The sequence below is a fragment of the Tupaia chinensis genome, unplaced genomic scaffold (assembly GCF_000334495.1).
Source record: "Tupaia chinensis unplaced genomic scaffold, TupChi_1.0 Scaffold000270_2, whole genome shotgun sequence".
NCBI classification, from domain to species: Eukaryota; Metazoa; Chordata; class Mammalia; order Scandentia; family Tupaiidae; genus Tupaia; species Tupaia belangeri.
Genome location: NW_006159751.1, coordinates 2,615,004 through 2,632,492, shown reverse-complemented (window position 1 = coordinate 2,632,492; position 17,489 = coordinate 2,615,004). Strand labels below are relative to the sequence as shown.

General features: G+C 41.2%; 2 protein-coding genes across 3 annotated transcripts in view; one reads left to right on the top strand and one right to left on the bottom strand.

The window, feature by feature from the left end:
* The window catches only part of CAPZA1 (capping actin protein of muscle Z-line subunit alpha 1), a 45,062-nt gene extending 28,223 nt beyond the window's left edge, over nucleotides 1-16,839 (bottom strand). Inside the window, exons 1-2 of the mRNA XM_006149596.3 lie at nucleotides 16,711-16,839; nucleotides 1,121-1,184 (exon numbers count right to left, since the gene is read on the bottom strand). Coding sequence (XP_006149658.1) covers nucleotides 1,121-1,184; nucleotides 16,711-16,749 — 103 coding nt within the window. The 5' untranslated portion in view covers nucleotides 16,750-16,839. The remainder of the gene's footprint in view (nucleotides 1-1,120; nucleotides 1,185-16,710) is intronic.
* A 213-nt stretch (nucleotides 16,840-17,052) lies between these two features.
* Nucleotides 17,053-17,489, top strand: part of ST7L (suppression of tumorigenicity 7 like) — a 79,635-nt gene continuing 79,198 nt past the window's right edge. Inside the window, exon 1 of one of the 2 annotated variants that reach the window (XM_027772308.1) lies at nucleotides 17,053-17,177. The gene's annotated coding sequence lies outside the window, so the exon portion shown is untranslated. The other variant, XM_027772309.1, reaches the window with a different exon arrangement.

Here is a 17,489-nt window from a genome sequence, read left to right as displayed (position 1 = left end):
ATAAGTTGTGTTAAGATGGCAAATAAAAGGGCAGCAGGTAGCATAGTGTTTAGGGCACTGGATCCCACATGACCAACATAGTCCAAATCCCAGACCTGTAAGGCTTGAGAAACACACTGGGCTTGTGTGTGTGTGTTTGTTTGTACGCGCACGCATGCGCCCAAAATCTCAAGAGGAGAAGGGATTGCAATGTGGCCATTCCCTGGGGGTGATTCCTCTCTCTCCCTGGACAGAGCACATACCTATAGTAAAACACTAACAAGATAGCAAATATAAATAGTTTGGAAGCTTAAAATTGTACTGGAATAGTGGTTTCCAAACTGGCCGTGATTCAGAATAACCTGGTAAAGGACTTGATAAATATAGATCCCATCCAGATCTATGAATGAAAATCTTGAGGGAGTGATGAAATTGAATTTGTATACTTAGTAAGGTTTCCAGATACAGTCAGTTCAGCTCCACTGCCCCTAAAAAGCATCCTTTTACTATAGGACTTTCTGAGTAGAAGCAAGGAAGAAATTTAAGCAATGGAATTTATAGTAATACAAATAAAACAAACCAATTGAATATATTTTCTACATTTGTTGATGTTAAACTACTTGAATTTTCTTTTATATTGCCAGATGGTGTGTACAGATGTCAAATAGAGCGAAAGAGAGAAAGAGAGAGAAAGTACACAACTCCTTCATGCCCAGAAGGGCATGGTTACACTGCAATACTTTTTCCTCCATTTCCCCCATCCCATCAGTATTTTGGACACACACACATACACACCAGGTGTGTCCTCTATGCAGCCAGTCAGCCATGTGGGATCTGGCTCCTAAAGTAGAGTGCTTAATCACTGTTCTCTTGGGGCTAGGCCAAATTTCTCTAAATCTTTACTCATACCTGACAAGTAACCTAATTTATAGGTTAAGAGTTTGCTTTTGACTCAGATCTGGGTTTGAATCCTTGCTTCGACACTTACTAGTAGGTATGATCTTGGACAAGATATTTTAATCTCTTTGAATCTTGGTTTCCTTATCTATAGCTATAACACATCATAAGGATTACAAGAAACAGTAAACATTCAATAAATTATAGTTAAGAAGGGCTTAAAATAATACTAATCTTTACTCACCATTGAATACTTCATTAAATTCCCCTGGGGGTGCATGAGTGATGAATTTAGCAGCTATGCGTACCTAAAGAGAAGTAACATTTACAGTAAGAGATTAATTATTAAAGTTAATATATACAAAATGAGAAGGAATTAACAGATTATAAAATGTATCACATTCCTTGAAATAAAATTCCTTATTTAAATCTTTATTGTTTAGGAGCCTTCAGATTTCCTTTCCATAAAATACTGCAAGCTGTTACTATCTTTATAAGTATACTCTGATTTCAGAATACAAGGCTGTCTAAATTTTGAATTTTTCTTTAGAAAACCAAATAGTTTTTAGTTAAAACATACTGCATTAAAGACAGTTACGATCCTATCTTATGAATATTTAAGCAAAACAAAATAAAATGTTACTGAATTAAGTAGTACACCAATACTAAATATGGTCTATCCATAATTCAAAACTAATAAATTAATGTAATTTGCAAATTAAAGGGGCAAAATCATGTGGTCATCTCAAATCATCCTGGAAGAAGAAAGTTATACACTCATTTCAATATCATAAAAAAGCACAAAACAGAAAAAGCAAGCCGCCAGGTCTGGGACTTGAACTGTGGTCTGCCATGTGGGAGTCTAGCACCCCTAACCACCATGCCACCCGGCAGTCCCCCTCCCAGTCCTTTTTCCTTCAGTTCTACATTCTATCAGGATCTCGGGCGCACATCTGTATGTCCAACACGAAGCTTACTGGGCCCAGAGCTCACCCTAGTAGGCCACATGGGAGTTAGCTTTCTTTGCAGAGTTTAACCAGTGCATCCTGGAGATGATTCAGATTATTGCTATTTATTTACTTACATTTTTGCTATAGGATACATGCACTCACCAAAGAGACAGAGACAGAGAGAGAGGGGGAAAGTAAGAATTCACTTTGGAAGGTGATGGCCATGATGCAATCCCTTCTCCTCCATTCTCTTCTTGGGATTTTGGGCACACATACATAAACGCCCAACGTGTTTTTCAAGCCACCAGGGCTAGGACTTGAACTGTGGAGTTGGCCATGTGAGATCTAGCACCTTAACCACCACGCTACCTGCTAGCTCCAGATTATTATTAAAATGAGTTAATATTTCAAAAATCTCAAAATTTGGGGCTGGTTCAGTACTCTAGTGGTTAAGGTAGCTAGATCCTACATGGTGAATGAAGCATTTGAATTCTAGCCCAAAGGGCTTGAAAAACACACCCGGTCCATATATGTGTGTGTCCAAAAATCCCAACAGCATGGAGAGATGGAGAAGGGGCTGTGTCATGACCATTCCTCAGTGAGGGGTGCTTTCTGCTTTCTCCCTATCCCCACCCCGTTTCTCTGGCAAGAGCAAGCACCTTCTGTCAGTTAACTAAACAATAACAGTAACAACTCCATTTTAATATCTAATACACTGATACATGCCACATAAGTAGAAATTCAGTTTCTAAGAGTGTAGGGGTCTTGAGAGCAAAAACGTCTGAGAAATAGTCTTGTTGGCATGGGAAGATGTTTATGATATGCTGTTCTAATGGGCTTATAAAATTATGAGTTCCTGGTTTTATTAACATTACATATACTTATACATATGCACAGCTATTAAATTTTAACTGGGACTGTCTCTAGTAGTAATATCACAAGATATTCTTTTTTTTCTGGGACCAGGAGATGGCATAATGGTTATGTCGCTGGACTCCCACATAGTCAACCGTGTAAATTACTTGTATAATAAATGCATTTTTCATTGCCAGGTTTGTACACTTGCCAAAGAGAGAGAAAAAGCACTTCCCAACAGGGTGTGGTTACACTGTAATCCATTTCCCTCCATTTCTCCTTCTGTTTCAAGATTTGGGGCATGCCCAAAATGTTTTTCAAGCTGCCAGGACCAGGATGTGAACCATGGTCAAATAAATGAGATGTGGCTCTAAAGATAATTTTTTAGATTTAATTATTTATTTAATTTTTTTATATTTAACATACAAAGGGAAGCCAGCACATGGCACAGAGGTTAAGGTGGCAGGATCCCACATGGCTAACTGAGCAATTCAAGTTCCAGATATAGTAGCTTGAAAAACATGCCAGGCATGTGTGTGTGCATGCCCAAAATCCCAAGACAGTGGAGAAGGGATTGTAGCAGAGTCATCCCCCCTAGAGGGTGATTTCTCACTTTCCTTCTGTCTGTCTGTCTGACTCCATCAAGTACATGCACCTACAGTAAACTTAAAAAGAATAAGGATCATGCCAACATCTCTCATCCCCTAATTTTTTTTTTTTAAGTTTTTGCCACGGGGTGTGTGTGTTAACTGGAGAGAATCAGAGGGAGGTAAAGTGAGAAATCACACTCTGGGACATGGCCACACCATAATCCCTTCTCCATTCTCCTCAGGATTTTGGAGATACACACACATGCCTGGCATGATTTTCAAACTGCTGGGTTCAGGACTCTAACCATGGTTGGCTATATGGGAATCCAGTGCCTTAACCACTACGCCACCTTCAAAAAGTTTTGTTTTCTGTTTTTTATTTAAGAGGCAGGGTCTCACTATATTGTTGAGGCCAGTCTTAAACTTGAAATCCTCCTGCTTCAGCCATCAAGGTAGGTAGGAATATATCCAACTCTAATTTTTTTAGGAGATAAAAAAGGACATAAAGTCTTCAAGTGACATCAAAATCAAAAGAATCAGGTCAAGGAAGCGAAAGGACAGAATGAGGCGGGGTTGTCAAAATGGTTAAGATAACAAGGAAAGCTTTTTAAGGTTATAGTTAGTTTTCCAAAGTTACTCTTTGACCAGGAGCTTCCCCTTATTCACTTCATAGTTGCACAGGGCCTTATGCTTGAAAATATAGATTAATTAGTTAAATGAGGGGAATATATTGAAAGAGAAAAATAAACTAACCTACCTCCAAAATCTCAAAGTGTATAAAAGCTACTGAGAGAGGAACATCAAATACTATTATTTGAATTCGGGTTCAAGTACTAAAAAAACTTATTAAGCAATCCTAGCATATTTGAGAATATTAAGAACAGGAGAAATTTCCCTTTAAAGAAACCAAAACATTTCTGAGTTCTTATTTATTTATTTTCTTTACTTATGGTAGAGCATGTGCACAAAAGAGTAAGAGTGAGTGGGAGAGATAAGCATACTCCACAGGGTCCAGTTACTTAGCAATCCCCCCGCTGCATGTTTCATGTTGGCCAGGCTGGGGATTTAAACTGCAGTTGCCACATGGAATCCAACTTCTCTTGCCCTGTGCCATGGAGTAGTAAGCCTTCTGGTTTTTAAATGAAAGTGGAGAGATGGAAAGACATGCAATGGCAAAGTGAAATACTAAGTGAATGGTTAAGAAGAATGTAGTCATCATTATTTACTAATATAGGATCCTAAAACATATGATCATAGCAAGGCATCCCATGTTATTTCCTGAGAGAGCTACTACAAAGGTAGATTCCTTGATATTTAGATGGACACTTAACAGTCTTTGTAATTGAAGTTAATTTATTACTATTTGGACACAATACTATCAAAGTACACTGACGTAGTAGTAGACATGATAATGATATGCCTCGGGACCAACAGATGGTGTAACAGTTACAATGCTACGACCCCCACATAGTCAACTCTCATTCTTGCCCGGGACCCAATGACTTAAAACTCATGCTGGGTGGGGCCAGCAGATGGCAAGGTGATTAAGGGCTGGATTCCCACATGACCATGGTTTCAGACCTGGTAGCTTGCTCGCTCGCTTTCTTTCTTTCCTTGCTCTCTGGTGAGCACGCATGCCTATAGTAAATTAAACATGATAATAATAAAAATAAAAATTAAACAACAACAAAAACCTCATGCAGGGCACATATGCATGCATGCCCAAGATCCCAAGGGGAGAATAGAGAAGGGATTGCAGAGTGGCCACACACCCTAGGGGATGATTTCTAACTTTCTGTCTCTCCAAGGAATACACAGTCCCTATAGCAAAAATCTCTCTTAGAAATACATACATACATACATACATACATAAAGATATGCCTCATTTAAAATATAAAGTTTTGGGACCAGTGCATGGCTGGACTCTTACATGACCAACTGCAGTTTGAGTCTCAGACCCAGTGGCTTCAAACTCCTGCTGGACACGTGTGTGTGCGTGCCCAAAATCCCAAGAGAAGAATAGAGAAGGGATTGCAGTGTGGCCATCCACCCTAGGGGATGATTTCTAACTTTCTGTCTCTCCAAGGAATACACAGTCCCTATAGCAAAAATCTCTCTTAAAAGAGGGGAAAAAGTTATATATACATAGTTATATATACATATATGTGTGTGTGTGTATTCCCCCCACCCCAAAAGGCCCTTCAAAATTTGGCTCCTCCTTCCCTAACTCAGTTTCCTACTATTTAGCTCCTCATTTATGGTTACACTCTTGCCTCAGGGCTACTGCATTTTTTGTTTCTTTTTCCAGAAATGTTCTTTTATCAAATGACTCATTCCTATCTTCATTCGGGTCTCTTTTCAAATATCATCTACAAAAGTTCCCTTTCCTGATACCCTGCTTCCCTAATCCTCACCAATAACCTAGCTGTGTGTTCTTCATACCATCTTCACTATTTTAGCCTCTTTACCTGCTTTAGTTTTCTTCAAGGAACTTCTTAGTATTGAACATATACTTCTGTTTTTTGAGAGGTTTTTGCTATAGGGCATGTGCACTTGCCAGAAAGACAGAAAAGAAATCACCTTCCTGGTGGTGGTGGGGGGGCTGTTGGTCACGAGACAATCCCTTCTCCATTCTCCTCCCTGGATCTTGGGTGCACACGCAAATGTGCCTGTGTTTAAGTCACCGGTCCGGGACTCGAACTGTGGTCGACTACATGGGAGTCTAGCGACATAGTCATTACGCCAACTGCTGGTCCCAATATACTCCCTATGTTTTATGTCCAACACTGCCAAAAAGAATTCCAAGAGCATAAAGCATGAGTCAGTGAGCTGGTAACAGAAAGAGAAGATAGTAAATATTTTAGGGCTTCATGGGCCAAATGGTTTCCATCCCTACCATAAACAAGTAGGCATGACTAAGTTCTAATAAAACTCTTTATTCTGGGCACTAAAACCTGTATTTCACGTGACTTTTCATGTGCTATAAAATATTCTCCCTTTGTTTTCAACCATTCAGAAAATATTGGCTCACAGGCTCTATAAAAATAGGGAGTAGACTGGATTTGGTAGTTTGCCAACCCTTGGCACAGAACATAAGAACCTGTGTTTGTTCACTGCTATATACCCGCAACTGAGACCTGGCACATGTTAAGAATGTTAATGAATAAATACTATTTTATTGTTTCAACTCTTTTATAACACTTTTATCTTTTGATCCTTAAAATAGCTTGTTAAAGTAGGCAAGGAGGGCCAGTGGGTGGCATGGTAGCTAAGGCGGCTGAATCCCACAGGCCAACTTTGCGGTTGAGTCCCAGACCTGTGGGTTAAAAAACATGCTGGGCATGTGTGCGTGCATGCCCCTCCAAAAAATAGGCAAGGAAATGACTATTATCATTATTTATAAATGAAGACATGGATTCAAGAAATATAAGTGCTGGGACCAGCAGTTAGCATAGTGGCTATGTTGCTGAACTCCCATGGTAGCTGATTGCGGTTCGAGTCCCAGACCCGGTGGCTTAAACTCATGCCAGGCGCGTGTGCGTGCATGCCCAAGATCCTGAGAGGAGAATGGAAGAGAAGGGATTGCAGCATGGTCATCCTCCCTGGGGGGTGATTTCTTGCTTTCTATCTCTCTGTCTCTCTCTGTCTTTCTGGCGAGTGCAGGCGTCCTACAGCAAAAAACTTCTCCCAAAAAAAAAAAAAAAAAGAAATATAAGTGCCTTGTCCAAGGTCTTAAGTTTATAAAAGGCTAGTGGTGGAATTAGAACTTAAGACATCCAACTACAGCGTGCAGTGTTAACAGAAAGTAAAATTCCAGATTATCATTAATGTTCACATGAATGTGGCTTTCTTTAGATTTTTTTTTTGAACAGAAATTCAGTCAAATCTTTGCTTCAGAAAGCTACAGTTGTCACAAAGTTGAGAGAAATAGATAAAATAAGTTTAAAAATCAAAGCTTTAAGCCAACCCATGTGTGGTGGTTAAGGTGGCTGGCTAGATGCTATATGGCTGACTATGAGGTTTGAGTCTTGGACCCGGTGGCTTAAAGAACACATCAGGTCTGGGGCCAGCAGTTACCATAATGGCTATGTTGCTGGACTCCCATGTAGTCGACTGCGGTTCAAGTCCCGGACCTGGTGGCTTAAACTCACGTTGGGCACATGTGCATGCATGCCCAAGATCTGGAGAGGAGAATGGAGAAGGGATCGTGGTGTGGCCATTCCCCTTGGGGGGAGATTCTGGCTTTCTGTCTCTCTTTGTCTTTTTGGTGAGCACATGTGCCCTATAGCAAAAACCACTAAAAACAAAAACAAAAAACAAACATATCAGGTCCATATGAGTGCGTGCCCAAAATCCTGAAAGGAGGGAAAAATGGAGAAAAAGGATTGTGACATGACCATTCCCATGGAGAGTGCTTTCTCACCTTTGTCCCTAGGGAAGAAATCTAAACAAACAAACAAAAAGAATGCTTGTGAAGGTTATGTGAGATTAATATATGTTAAGTCTTGGTTTGGCTCTGTGATCTGGTGGTTATGGGAGCTGGATCCCACACAGCTCACTGCACAATTTAAATCCTGGCCCTAGAGGCTTGAAAAACATGCCAGGTGAGTGCATTCATGCCTAAAATCCTTACAAAATAGAGAGGAGAAGGGATTGCAACATGACCATATCCCCCCCATTTTTTTGAAGGGAGGATGCCTTCTCCTCTGGTGTCTCTATGACAAGTACATGTGCCCTCTAGCAAATTAATAATAACAAAACAACAACTATTAATAGATAGATATGTCTTTTTCTTTTTAAAATTATTTACTTACTATTATTTTTAAAATTTGACCAGAGAGAGAAAGGAAGAGAGAGAAGAAAAGTGAGAAAAGAAGCTGCCAGGTCCAGGACTCAAACTGTGGTCAGCCATGTGGGAATCCAGGGCTTTAACCACCACACCCACTGCTTACCTGATAAATTATTAAGGCACAATACTTAAAATGTAAGGGAGAAGTGGGACCAGCAGCTGGCATAATGGTTTGTCACTGGAGTCCCACGTAGTTGACTGCGGTTTGGATCCCAGACCCGACAGCTTAAAACTCACGCCAGGCATGTGTGTTGTGTGCATGTGTGTGTCCAAAATCTTGAGATGATAATGAGAAGGGATTGTTGCATGCCCCCCCCACCCCAAGGCTATTTCTTGCTTTCTATCCCTCTGTCTCTCCAGTGGGTACATGTGCCCTATAGCAAAAATTCTCTCAAAAAAAAATAAATAAGGGAGAGGCTTGACATAAGTCAGCTACTATCATCTTAACTGGCAAAGATAACTGTTGTTTTAAGTTATTAAACTGAGCAAACCCTTCAAATTATGGAGAAAATAATTTCTCTTTTCAAGACATTCTTTGGGTCCTGGTCAACTTGTATTACTCATCAGTACTATCATTCATAGTTTTCAGCATTAACTACAAGTAGCAGTAACTATTCAATGACCAAAAACCTCTTCCAAAATGTCTTTGCCCCAACTTTCCTTTAAAGTAATAACACACCTTTCAGATTTTCTTGTTTTTTAAGTAGGTAATATACTTCAAGAAAAGATTACAGTAATGAATTGCACCTCTGTAAATATTTATTTTACTTGTTTTTATTCTACCATACTCCAGAAATATTCAAGGATAAATAGCTGCATTTCGGGAACCAGCAGTTAGCGCAATGGCTATGTCGCTGGACTCCCACGCAGTAGACCGCGGTTCACGTCCCGAACCCGGTGGCACCCGGCGTGTGCGGGTGTGCCCAAGATCCCGAGAGGAGAATGGAGGAGAAGGGATTGTGATGTGACCATCCCTCTGGGGGGTGATTTCTCGCTTTCTGTCTCTACGCCTCTCTGTCTGATGAGCGCAGACGCTCTATAGCAAAAGCCTCTCAAAAAAAAAAAAAAAAAAAAAGCTGCATTTCTTCTCTTGGAAGATGTATACTTTATTATCATGGTAATAAAGTTCTATTTGCATAGAATTCAAGGCTTTTTCCAAGGGAGTTTTTCCCATCTGAGGATATTTAGAATGTTATTTTTAATGAGAGGGGAAAAATAATTTAAAAACAAAAATAACTTGCCTCTTCATTTTTTTGTCTGCTTCTAAGTGTTTCTGTGTATCAACAGTAAACTATTTGGGGCAATAAACTGAATAGGTATAAATTCCAAGCTGCTGACATGCATATGAGGGGGCTTTAAAAGCTCCTGGGAAAGCGGAATTAAATTAAGTCTATGGGACCAGCAGTTGGCATAATGGTTATGTCGCTGGACTCCCACGTAAGTTGACCACGGTTAGAGTCCCGGACCTGATGGCTTAAACTCACTCTGGACACATGTACGTATGTGCCCAGGATCCCCAGAGGAGAATGGAGGAGAAGGGATTGCAGCGTGGCCATCCCCCCTGGGGGTTGATTTTCTCGCTTTCTGTCTTGCTCTTTCTGGTGAGCACATGTGCCTTGTAGCAAAAATCTCTCCAAGAAAAAAAAAAAAAAAAAGATTATGAGTCCATTTTGATGGCAAAAATTTCGAAACCCCAGCATAGTTATTTTCTAAATAAACATTTTTTTTAATGAACTTAAGATTTCCTCATATATTTCGGTATCAAACCAGCTCTGTAATTCTAGTTTCAGTGTCTTTATCAAATAACACAGGACCAGACAGAATACTGAATTCTGGGGATAGCAGTAGCATAATCGTTAAGGAGGCTGGATCCCACAGGGCTGACTGCGCAGTTTGAGTCCTGGATGTGGGGGCTTGAAAAACACACAGGGCACACGTGTGTGCATGTCCAAAATCCCAAAAGGACAGAGAGAGATGGAGAAGGGATTGTGGTATGACCATATGGTGTGCTTTCTTGCCTTTCTTCCTCTGTCTCTCTCTGGTGAGCACACGGCCCACAAGCAAATTTTAAAAGAAAGAAAAAGAGTACTAAATTCAATTTTAAAGACTTAATGTTTTTATATGTAAATGCTTTTAAAAGTTTCAAAAAAGATGCATATTATTTTCCCAGTTTAGTCCCATAGATACTGTAAAGACTCAGAATGTGGGCCAGTCCCTTGGGCAAATGGTTAAGGAAGCTGAGTTCCACATGGCCAACTCTGTGGTTCAAATCTCAGACCTGGCAGCTTGAAAAACATACCAGAAGAGCCCCAAATCCAGACAGCTTGGAGAAATAGAGAAGAGATTTCTGAATGACCATACCCTATTGGAAGGTGCTTTCTCTTGTCTCTTTCTCTAGTGAGCACCCTCTGGCAATTAGAGCCCAAAACTGGAAATGTTAGGGTTTGGAATTGGATAGAGTAACCTGAGGAAGCTTCATTCAAGTGACTTCTGGTTAAGAACCTGAAGAAGTAAAAGATTCAGAAGGAAGAGAAATCCAGAGGAAAGAGCAAGGCAAAGACCTTCACGTAAGACTGTGTGGCTGTAATATGAGTAGGGGCAGTTGGAAAATAGGAAACAGATAAAGTCAGAGAAAGAGGTAAATGGCAAAGAGGTAAAGTTCCAGAACATATAGGGACTTACTAAGAAACAACTTTTATACCGAAAGTGCGAGCCACTAAGGGTTTTGAGCAGAGAAATGACATGTTCTGATCTACTTTTTTTTTTTTTTTCCCCCTGAGTGTGAGCACTCAAAGAGAGAGAAAGTGAGAAATTACCCTCCAGGAGGGATGGCCACACAGTAATACCTTCTTCTCTCAGGATTTTGGGCACTTGCACATACTAGCCCAGTGTTATTAAAGCTGCCGAGTCGATGAATTGAACCACAAGTCATGTGGGATCCAGCACTCTAACCACCATGTCTCCTGCTGTCCCCCTAAAAAACCTTAAATTTAGAGATCTTTTGAATCCTAAATGAATAAGAGGTTAAAGGAGAAAAAGATGATGACTACCTTCTGACCCCATGCAACTTAGAGAATGGTGGGATGAACAGAAATGCAGAGGATGGCAAGAGGTTTTGATGATGGGAAAAGGGAAAACAGTAAATAGTTATTGAAATTATCAAGTAGTTTGAAAATCTCCAAGCAATCATTTGTTTTCAGTAGCATGACTAATTTCCCCATTCTATTGCATATAAAGACTACTTTTTGGTCTGCCAAAGAGATAAGTTTGTGCAGTATGATACCTGGTTTATCTGAGCTCTTAAAGAGAGGACTTAACAGAAGATGAAGGAAATAGTTTCATAAGAGACGTCACAAGACTCGAATTATATACAAATACCATCATTTTGGTATCCATAAAGCTTTGTAGTTTTATGGGATATATTAGGGAAACACTCTTAGGAGGTCAAATGTCCCCAGCAGTGGTATGGCAGAGCAAATGCTCAGTCATAATAAATGCACAAAGACGCAACTAAAATGTGGATCCATCCCTAACACAAGAAATTCCTAGTGATTATCGCCAATATTGAGGACATGTTTTATAGAAGATAAAGGAGTGCGAGCTAGGAAAACATGAGAATTAATGAACCAGTGATCTCTTTCATACCAACAGGCTGTGCCTACATTCACTGTGTTTCTGGTGCTGTTAGGCACTAGATAAACAAGACTTGGTTTTGGTTACTAAGGAACTCATGGTCTTGTTATCAAGGCAACTGTTGGAAAGTAGACAATAATAGAACCTCTTTGAATGTTTTAATGTTTCAATTTTCTTTTCTTTCTTTCTTTTTTCTCTTTTTTTGTTTTTTTTGAGAGGTTTTTGCTATAGGGCACATGCTGCTCACCAGAAAGACAGAGAGAGACAGAGAGACAGAAAGCGAGAAATCATCCCTCCTGGGGGATGGCCACACCGCAATCCCTTTTCCTCCACTTTCCTCCCTGGATCTTGGGCACGCATGCACATGCACCTGGTGTGAGTTTAAGCCACAGGGTTCAGGACTCGAACCACAGTCGACTACATAGGAGTCCAGCAACACAGCCATTACGCCAACTGCTGGTCCCAATGTTTCAATTTTCGAAATGGAGATTTTTAAAGTTAAGAACTTGAAAAAGTTTCTTAAACTTTGGTGGGTCAGTTAGATTCAATCCCCTGTACCTCCCTATTTTAAAAGGAATAGCTATCCATACAAATCAGGTAACTTTTCCAAAAATCACACAAATGTCCAGAAGCACAGCAAGGAGCTGCCAAATCTACCAACACTCAGGATCATTCTTTTCCAATACCTCATTGGTAATTTTTTTAAAAAAGATTTATTTATTTATTTAAATTTGACCAGAGAGGGACAGAGAGAAAGAAAGAGAAGTGAGAGAACATGCTGCCAGGTCCAGGATTCAAACCAGTCGGCCATGTAGGAGTCCAGCGCCCTTAACCACCACGCCACTTGCCGGTCCCATCTGTAATTTATGTTGTAGATACTGCAATTCTGATTTTTCATTTAGCCAATAATTATGATAAATCTATACTCTTTTTTTTTTTTTTTTAGAGAGAGAGATTTTTAATAAATGTATACTCTCAACAAAAGACAAAGCATCTTGAGTTTATACCTGTGTAGACTTAGGCTTCTGTCCCAGGATTTTCTTTTTTTCCTTTCTTTTCTTTCTTTCTTTTTTTTTTTGCTATAGGGCACTCATCAGAAAGAGAGAGCGACAGAGAGACAGCCAGAAATCACCCCCAGGGGATGACCACGCCACAATTCCTTCTCCTCCATTCTCGGGATCTTGGGCATGCACGCACACACATGCACCCAGAGTGAGTTTAAGCCACCAGGTCCAGGACTCGAACTGCGGTGACCACCTAGGAGTCCAATGACATAGCCATTACACCAACTGCTGGTTCCTCTTTTCTTTTTCTTTTTGAGTTGAAGACTTTTGCTATAGGGCGTGTGCACTTGCCAGAGAGACAGACAGGAAGCGAGAAATCACCTCCCAGGGACGATGGCCATACTGCAATCCCTTCTTCTCCGTTATCCTCTTGGGAACTTGGGCACGCACACCCACCTGGCATTTAAGTCCGTTTGGTCCAGGACTTCAATGACTACGTGGGAGTCCAGCGACATAACCATTAAGCCATTTGCTAGTCCCTGGTCCCAGGATTTTATAACAGATTATATGAAGACTATTCAACAAAGCTAACTGAAAAGAAGATAAAATGACAGATACTAATTGATGACCTGTTAGAAAACCGCTGCAGCAAATAAGCTTTAGTACTCACTTCAACCTACGAGGATAATGATTCATCTAGTAAGAGACTAAAAAAAGTTATATAAAACCAAGGAAACTCAGTTTAAAAATACAAACACTAGGGCAGCCCTGTATCACAGTGGTTAAGGGCAATACATGGAGCTGGCCAGATTTCCACATGGCTGACTATGGTTCTAATCTCAGCCCCAGTGGCTTGAAAAACACTCCTGCACTGCCCAGAGTCCTAAGATAGAGATATGGAGGAAAAAGGGTTGCAGCATGACCAAGTCCCATTGAGAGTATTCTCTCTTTTTCTTTGGCAATAAAATAGCTAAAAATAAAAGTATCAATATCTTTCAGGAGCTTTAGGTAAACCTTCAAATTCCTCTATCTGGTTAACATTATTTTAAGTCCCCAGCAGTTGCATACAGAGGTTTGCCAGAGAAACAGAAGGAAAAAGCACCCTTCCTCCAATGGGGCATGGTCATGCCACAATTTCTTCTCTATTTCTCCATCCTGAGGTTTTGAAAGTACGTGCCTACACTAGCCTAACATGTTTTTCAAGCCACTGGGGCTAAGATTTGAACCACAGTCAGCCCATTGGGATCCGGTTCTCTTAACCACTGAGTTATGGAGCAGGCCCAACATTTTTTCTATCTCTACTAAGTTACTTCTGATAACCGTGTTTAAAAAAAAAAAAAAAAAGCCTTAATAATGATACCACTGTCTGAACTGAAAGCATTCAGATCCACTTTCCAGTTATGGTATATTTGAAGTTGTGAAGTTGTACATAAATATTCTAGCAGTTAGTCTGAAGAGGAAAAATGTGGTAATCACTTTTTAATCCCCAAAATTCTATTTGTTTTTAAAATGCTGAATCATAAAATAAAGGAAAAAGATAATGCAAAGACCAAACAAGTAGTTCACTTCCTATTTCAAGGTTCCTAATTACGGTATCTTAGTTTTGCTAAACATTTAGAGCTAATTAACTAAGAGTTTGAATTAACTAGAAGAGCAGAGTTCCTTCTCAGAAACTGTGAACTCGAGGTTACGCCTAAAAACATTTATTTCTGCAAATTATTACACTTTCAACTTCCTGTTTTATTTAGACAGTTCATCATGACCATTTCAGGTAACAATGCAGCAGAAACCCAACTTCCTCTTTATAAAGTGATAACTTCAGCACTTAGTTATGAAATGTGATGATTTTACTAGCTTTTAAAGAAATAACTGCAAGAAAATCAGAGACCATCATCAACAAATTTACCTCAAGATTTATTTCTTTTTCAGAAAATTTAACAAAGATAAAAAGCAGTATTAAAACATATTGGGCAACAGAAGGGGAGGAAAGAGGAAACTGATCATAGATTTACTGTTAAAAAATCAGGACGACTGGTATTATTAAAACACTGTCAATATCCCAAAACACCTTTACACTTTGAAATATACACACATTTTCCCAAATTTAATTGAAAGGTATTCTAACCTGGTGTCAAAGACAAAAATCCAACAGCCCAGATAACTGTGTATTGCTTGGGCACAATGAACTTCAGTTTACAACTTCAGTTTATTATCTAAATTATTTGTGAAATTTTCTTGTAACTACACATATGCTTAAACAAAGTAGACGATCAAATAGGTTAACAGATGTTTCCTTATCCCAGGACTTCTACTCTAATTCTGTCTTAATCATAACTATTTGCCTGAGAATAAACATTTTATTATAGTTTTCTTTCCCGCATAAATTCACCTATAAGTCTTCTTAAACATTTATGAGAACCAATTCAAAATCAGAAAAAAAATCTAATCCTAAAATGTATAATGGCATGCTGGACACTTTCCGCAGCATTTCAGTAGGTAAGTATACATCCTTTTTTTTGGGTTTTGCTACGGGGCTCCTGTACTCCCCTGCACTCCCTAACTGACACAGACAGACAGAGAAATCACCCCTGCCAGGGGGAGGGGTTGACCATGTCATAACCCCTTCTCTGTTCTACAGATTTTGAGCCTCCAATGGCAGAGTGGGCCATGTGGGATCCAGCTACCTTATCCACCACCCCGCATGACTAGCCCTGTAAGATATATTCTATACAGAGAATGCCTGTATCATATACAATCCCCTCCCACATTCCAATCTGTTTTATTAAAAAAAAATAAAGAGCCCAGATAAATTTACAGAGCATTTAAAGGCACGTGTTTTGTAACAGCAACCATGGGAAACAACAAACGTAATTTTTGTCCTACATAACAAATCATCTAGAAGAACAAGTCTCATTTCTACCGGACCTAAAATCAGATATTTAATGAAATTGCTGACAAACTATTAGAAAGGTGTGCGATTGCCAAAAAAAGTTATTCCACCTAACTTAGCATAAGCACTGGTATTTAAGACTCTTAAAGAAGTACACACAATTTGCACACTGACACATCTAACTAAATTTAGAGGTATCACAGTGGAGTATCAAAGGAGGGATGCTTTGTCCATACCTGAATGTATTAACATGAGGTTTATGTGCTATATAAAACCTTTCTGGAGTTTTTAAAAAAATCCATCGGCCATTCTTGATTTGTTAACAAGAAACTGAAAAGTACTTTTCAAAAAATTATAGTTAGGAGGATGTAAGATGCAAGGGATGGAGTCACCCTGGCCCTAAGTACATACAGTCAAGGGAGGGTCTACAGGGAAGAGGGGTCAAATTCTGCACGCAGGCCCCTGAGGTCACACATCTATTACAGCGAACTAGATCAGCCGACAGTACATAAAAGTGGACGTGTAGTGAGATGGACACTTGAAGACCTCTCCCTAGTGAGGAGTCGTGACAGCAAAATCACTTCCTGAGGAAGGAGGAGCAAATGGGAAGTTAAGAGGCCACTCTGACCAGGAAGTGACTCGCCCTAAACTAGCCCCAATCATATGTAAAAAGGGGGGATGGGGTGATCCCGCACAGCGAAAGGCGGTAAAATATTACTGCTTCTTGATAATGCCTCGACATCACTATGGCCCCCTCTGAAAAACAGAAAAGAGCCCACGGTTACGATTTAATAAAGAAAAAGTCTCTTCTCTAGCTTGAGGTCCACTGGGCTGTGCCTCAGGCCGTGGAGGAAAAGAAGAGTTGAGGAATGGGGAACTGGGGCCACCGTGAGGCAGAAGGAAGCCCCTGAGGAGGGAAGCGTCCCAACTGCGGAGAGCGTCTGCTAGCATCGACCAAGAGGCTTCTTTTTTCTGGGGACACTGCCAGGCTTCCCACCGCAGCCGGGTCGGGCCCCTGTTCCCTCGCGGGGGTGGAGGTGAGAGAGAGAGGCGGACTCCTTACCTTTTCCTCATCCGACACCCGATCCTCGAAGTCGGCCATCTTGGGCTGCTCTGGCCCAGCCCGGCCGCCGGCGCGAGGCAGGCCGGGAAGGAAGCCGAGTGATGGAATCACCGCGGGGGCCGTCGGAAGGACCCGCCCGGAAACGACGACCGCGAGGGCGCCATGTCAGTTACGCGCGTGGGTGACGGCTCCGAGCGCCAGCGCCCCAGGAAGTCGGCTTTGCCTTCCGTGATTTGAAGTCTAACGTCGTTCTCCCTGAGTTACATTCGCGCCCCCATTCCGCTGTTGGACGCAGCGTGTTTCGAATGGTCTCGGCGCCTGGGCTCCATCCGAACACGCAGCAGTCGCTACTTGTATTAAGTTTTCCCGGTACCCGTGATCTCCATGACAGCCGAGTCCAAAGCGCTAACAGCTACTTGGCCCCTGGGACGATCGGTGGCTTTTCCAACCCCGGGGATGGGGCGAAGGTGACCCTCATCTCGTATGGAAATAAAAACCCTTAACTCCGGGGTCACACCCCAGTCTAGACCTCCGGAATAGGTGCCGCTAACCGCCCCTTCTCCGCGCCCTGAAGGAATAGTGGGCTCAGTCGTGGGACGCGCTCCTCCACCTTACAAGTCTCCTGGGTTCCCCCTTCCCCAGGACTCAGCCTTCGCAAAGGCCAATTTCGGTCCGCCACTATCCCAGGATTCCCAACTCCCGGCTTCCTGCCCTTCTCCCCTCCCAGCTCCCGGCGCCTACGGGAGCGGCAAGATGGCGGCCAACCGCGCGCCGTAGCG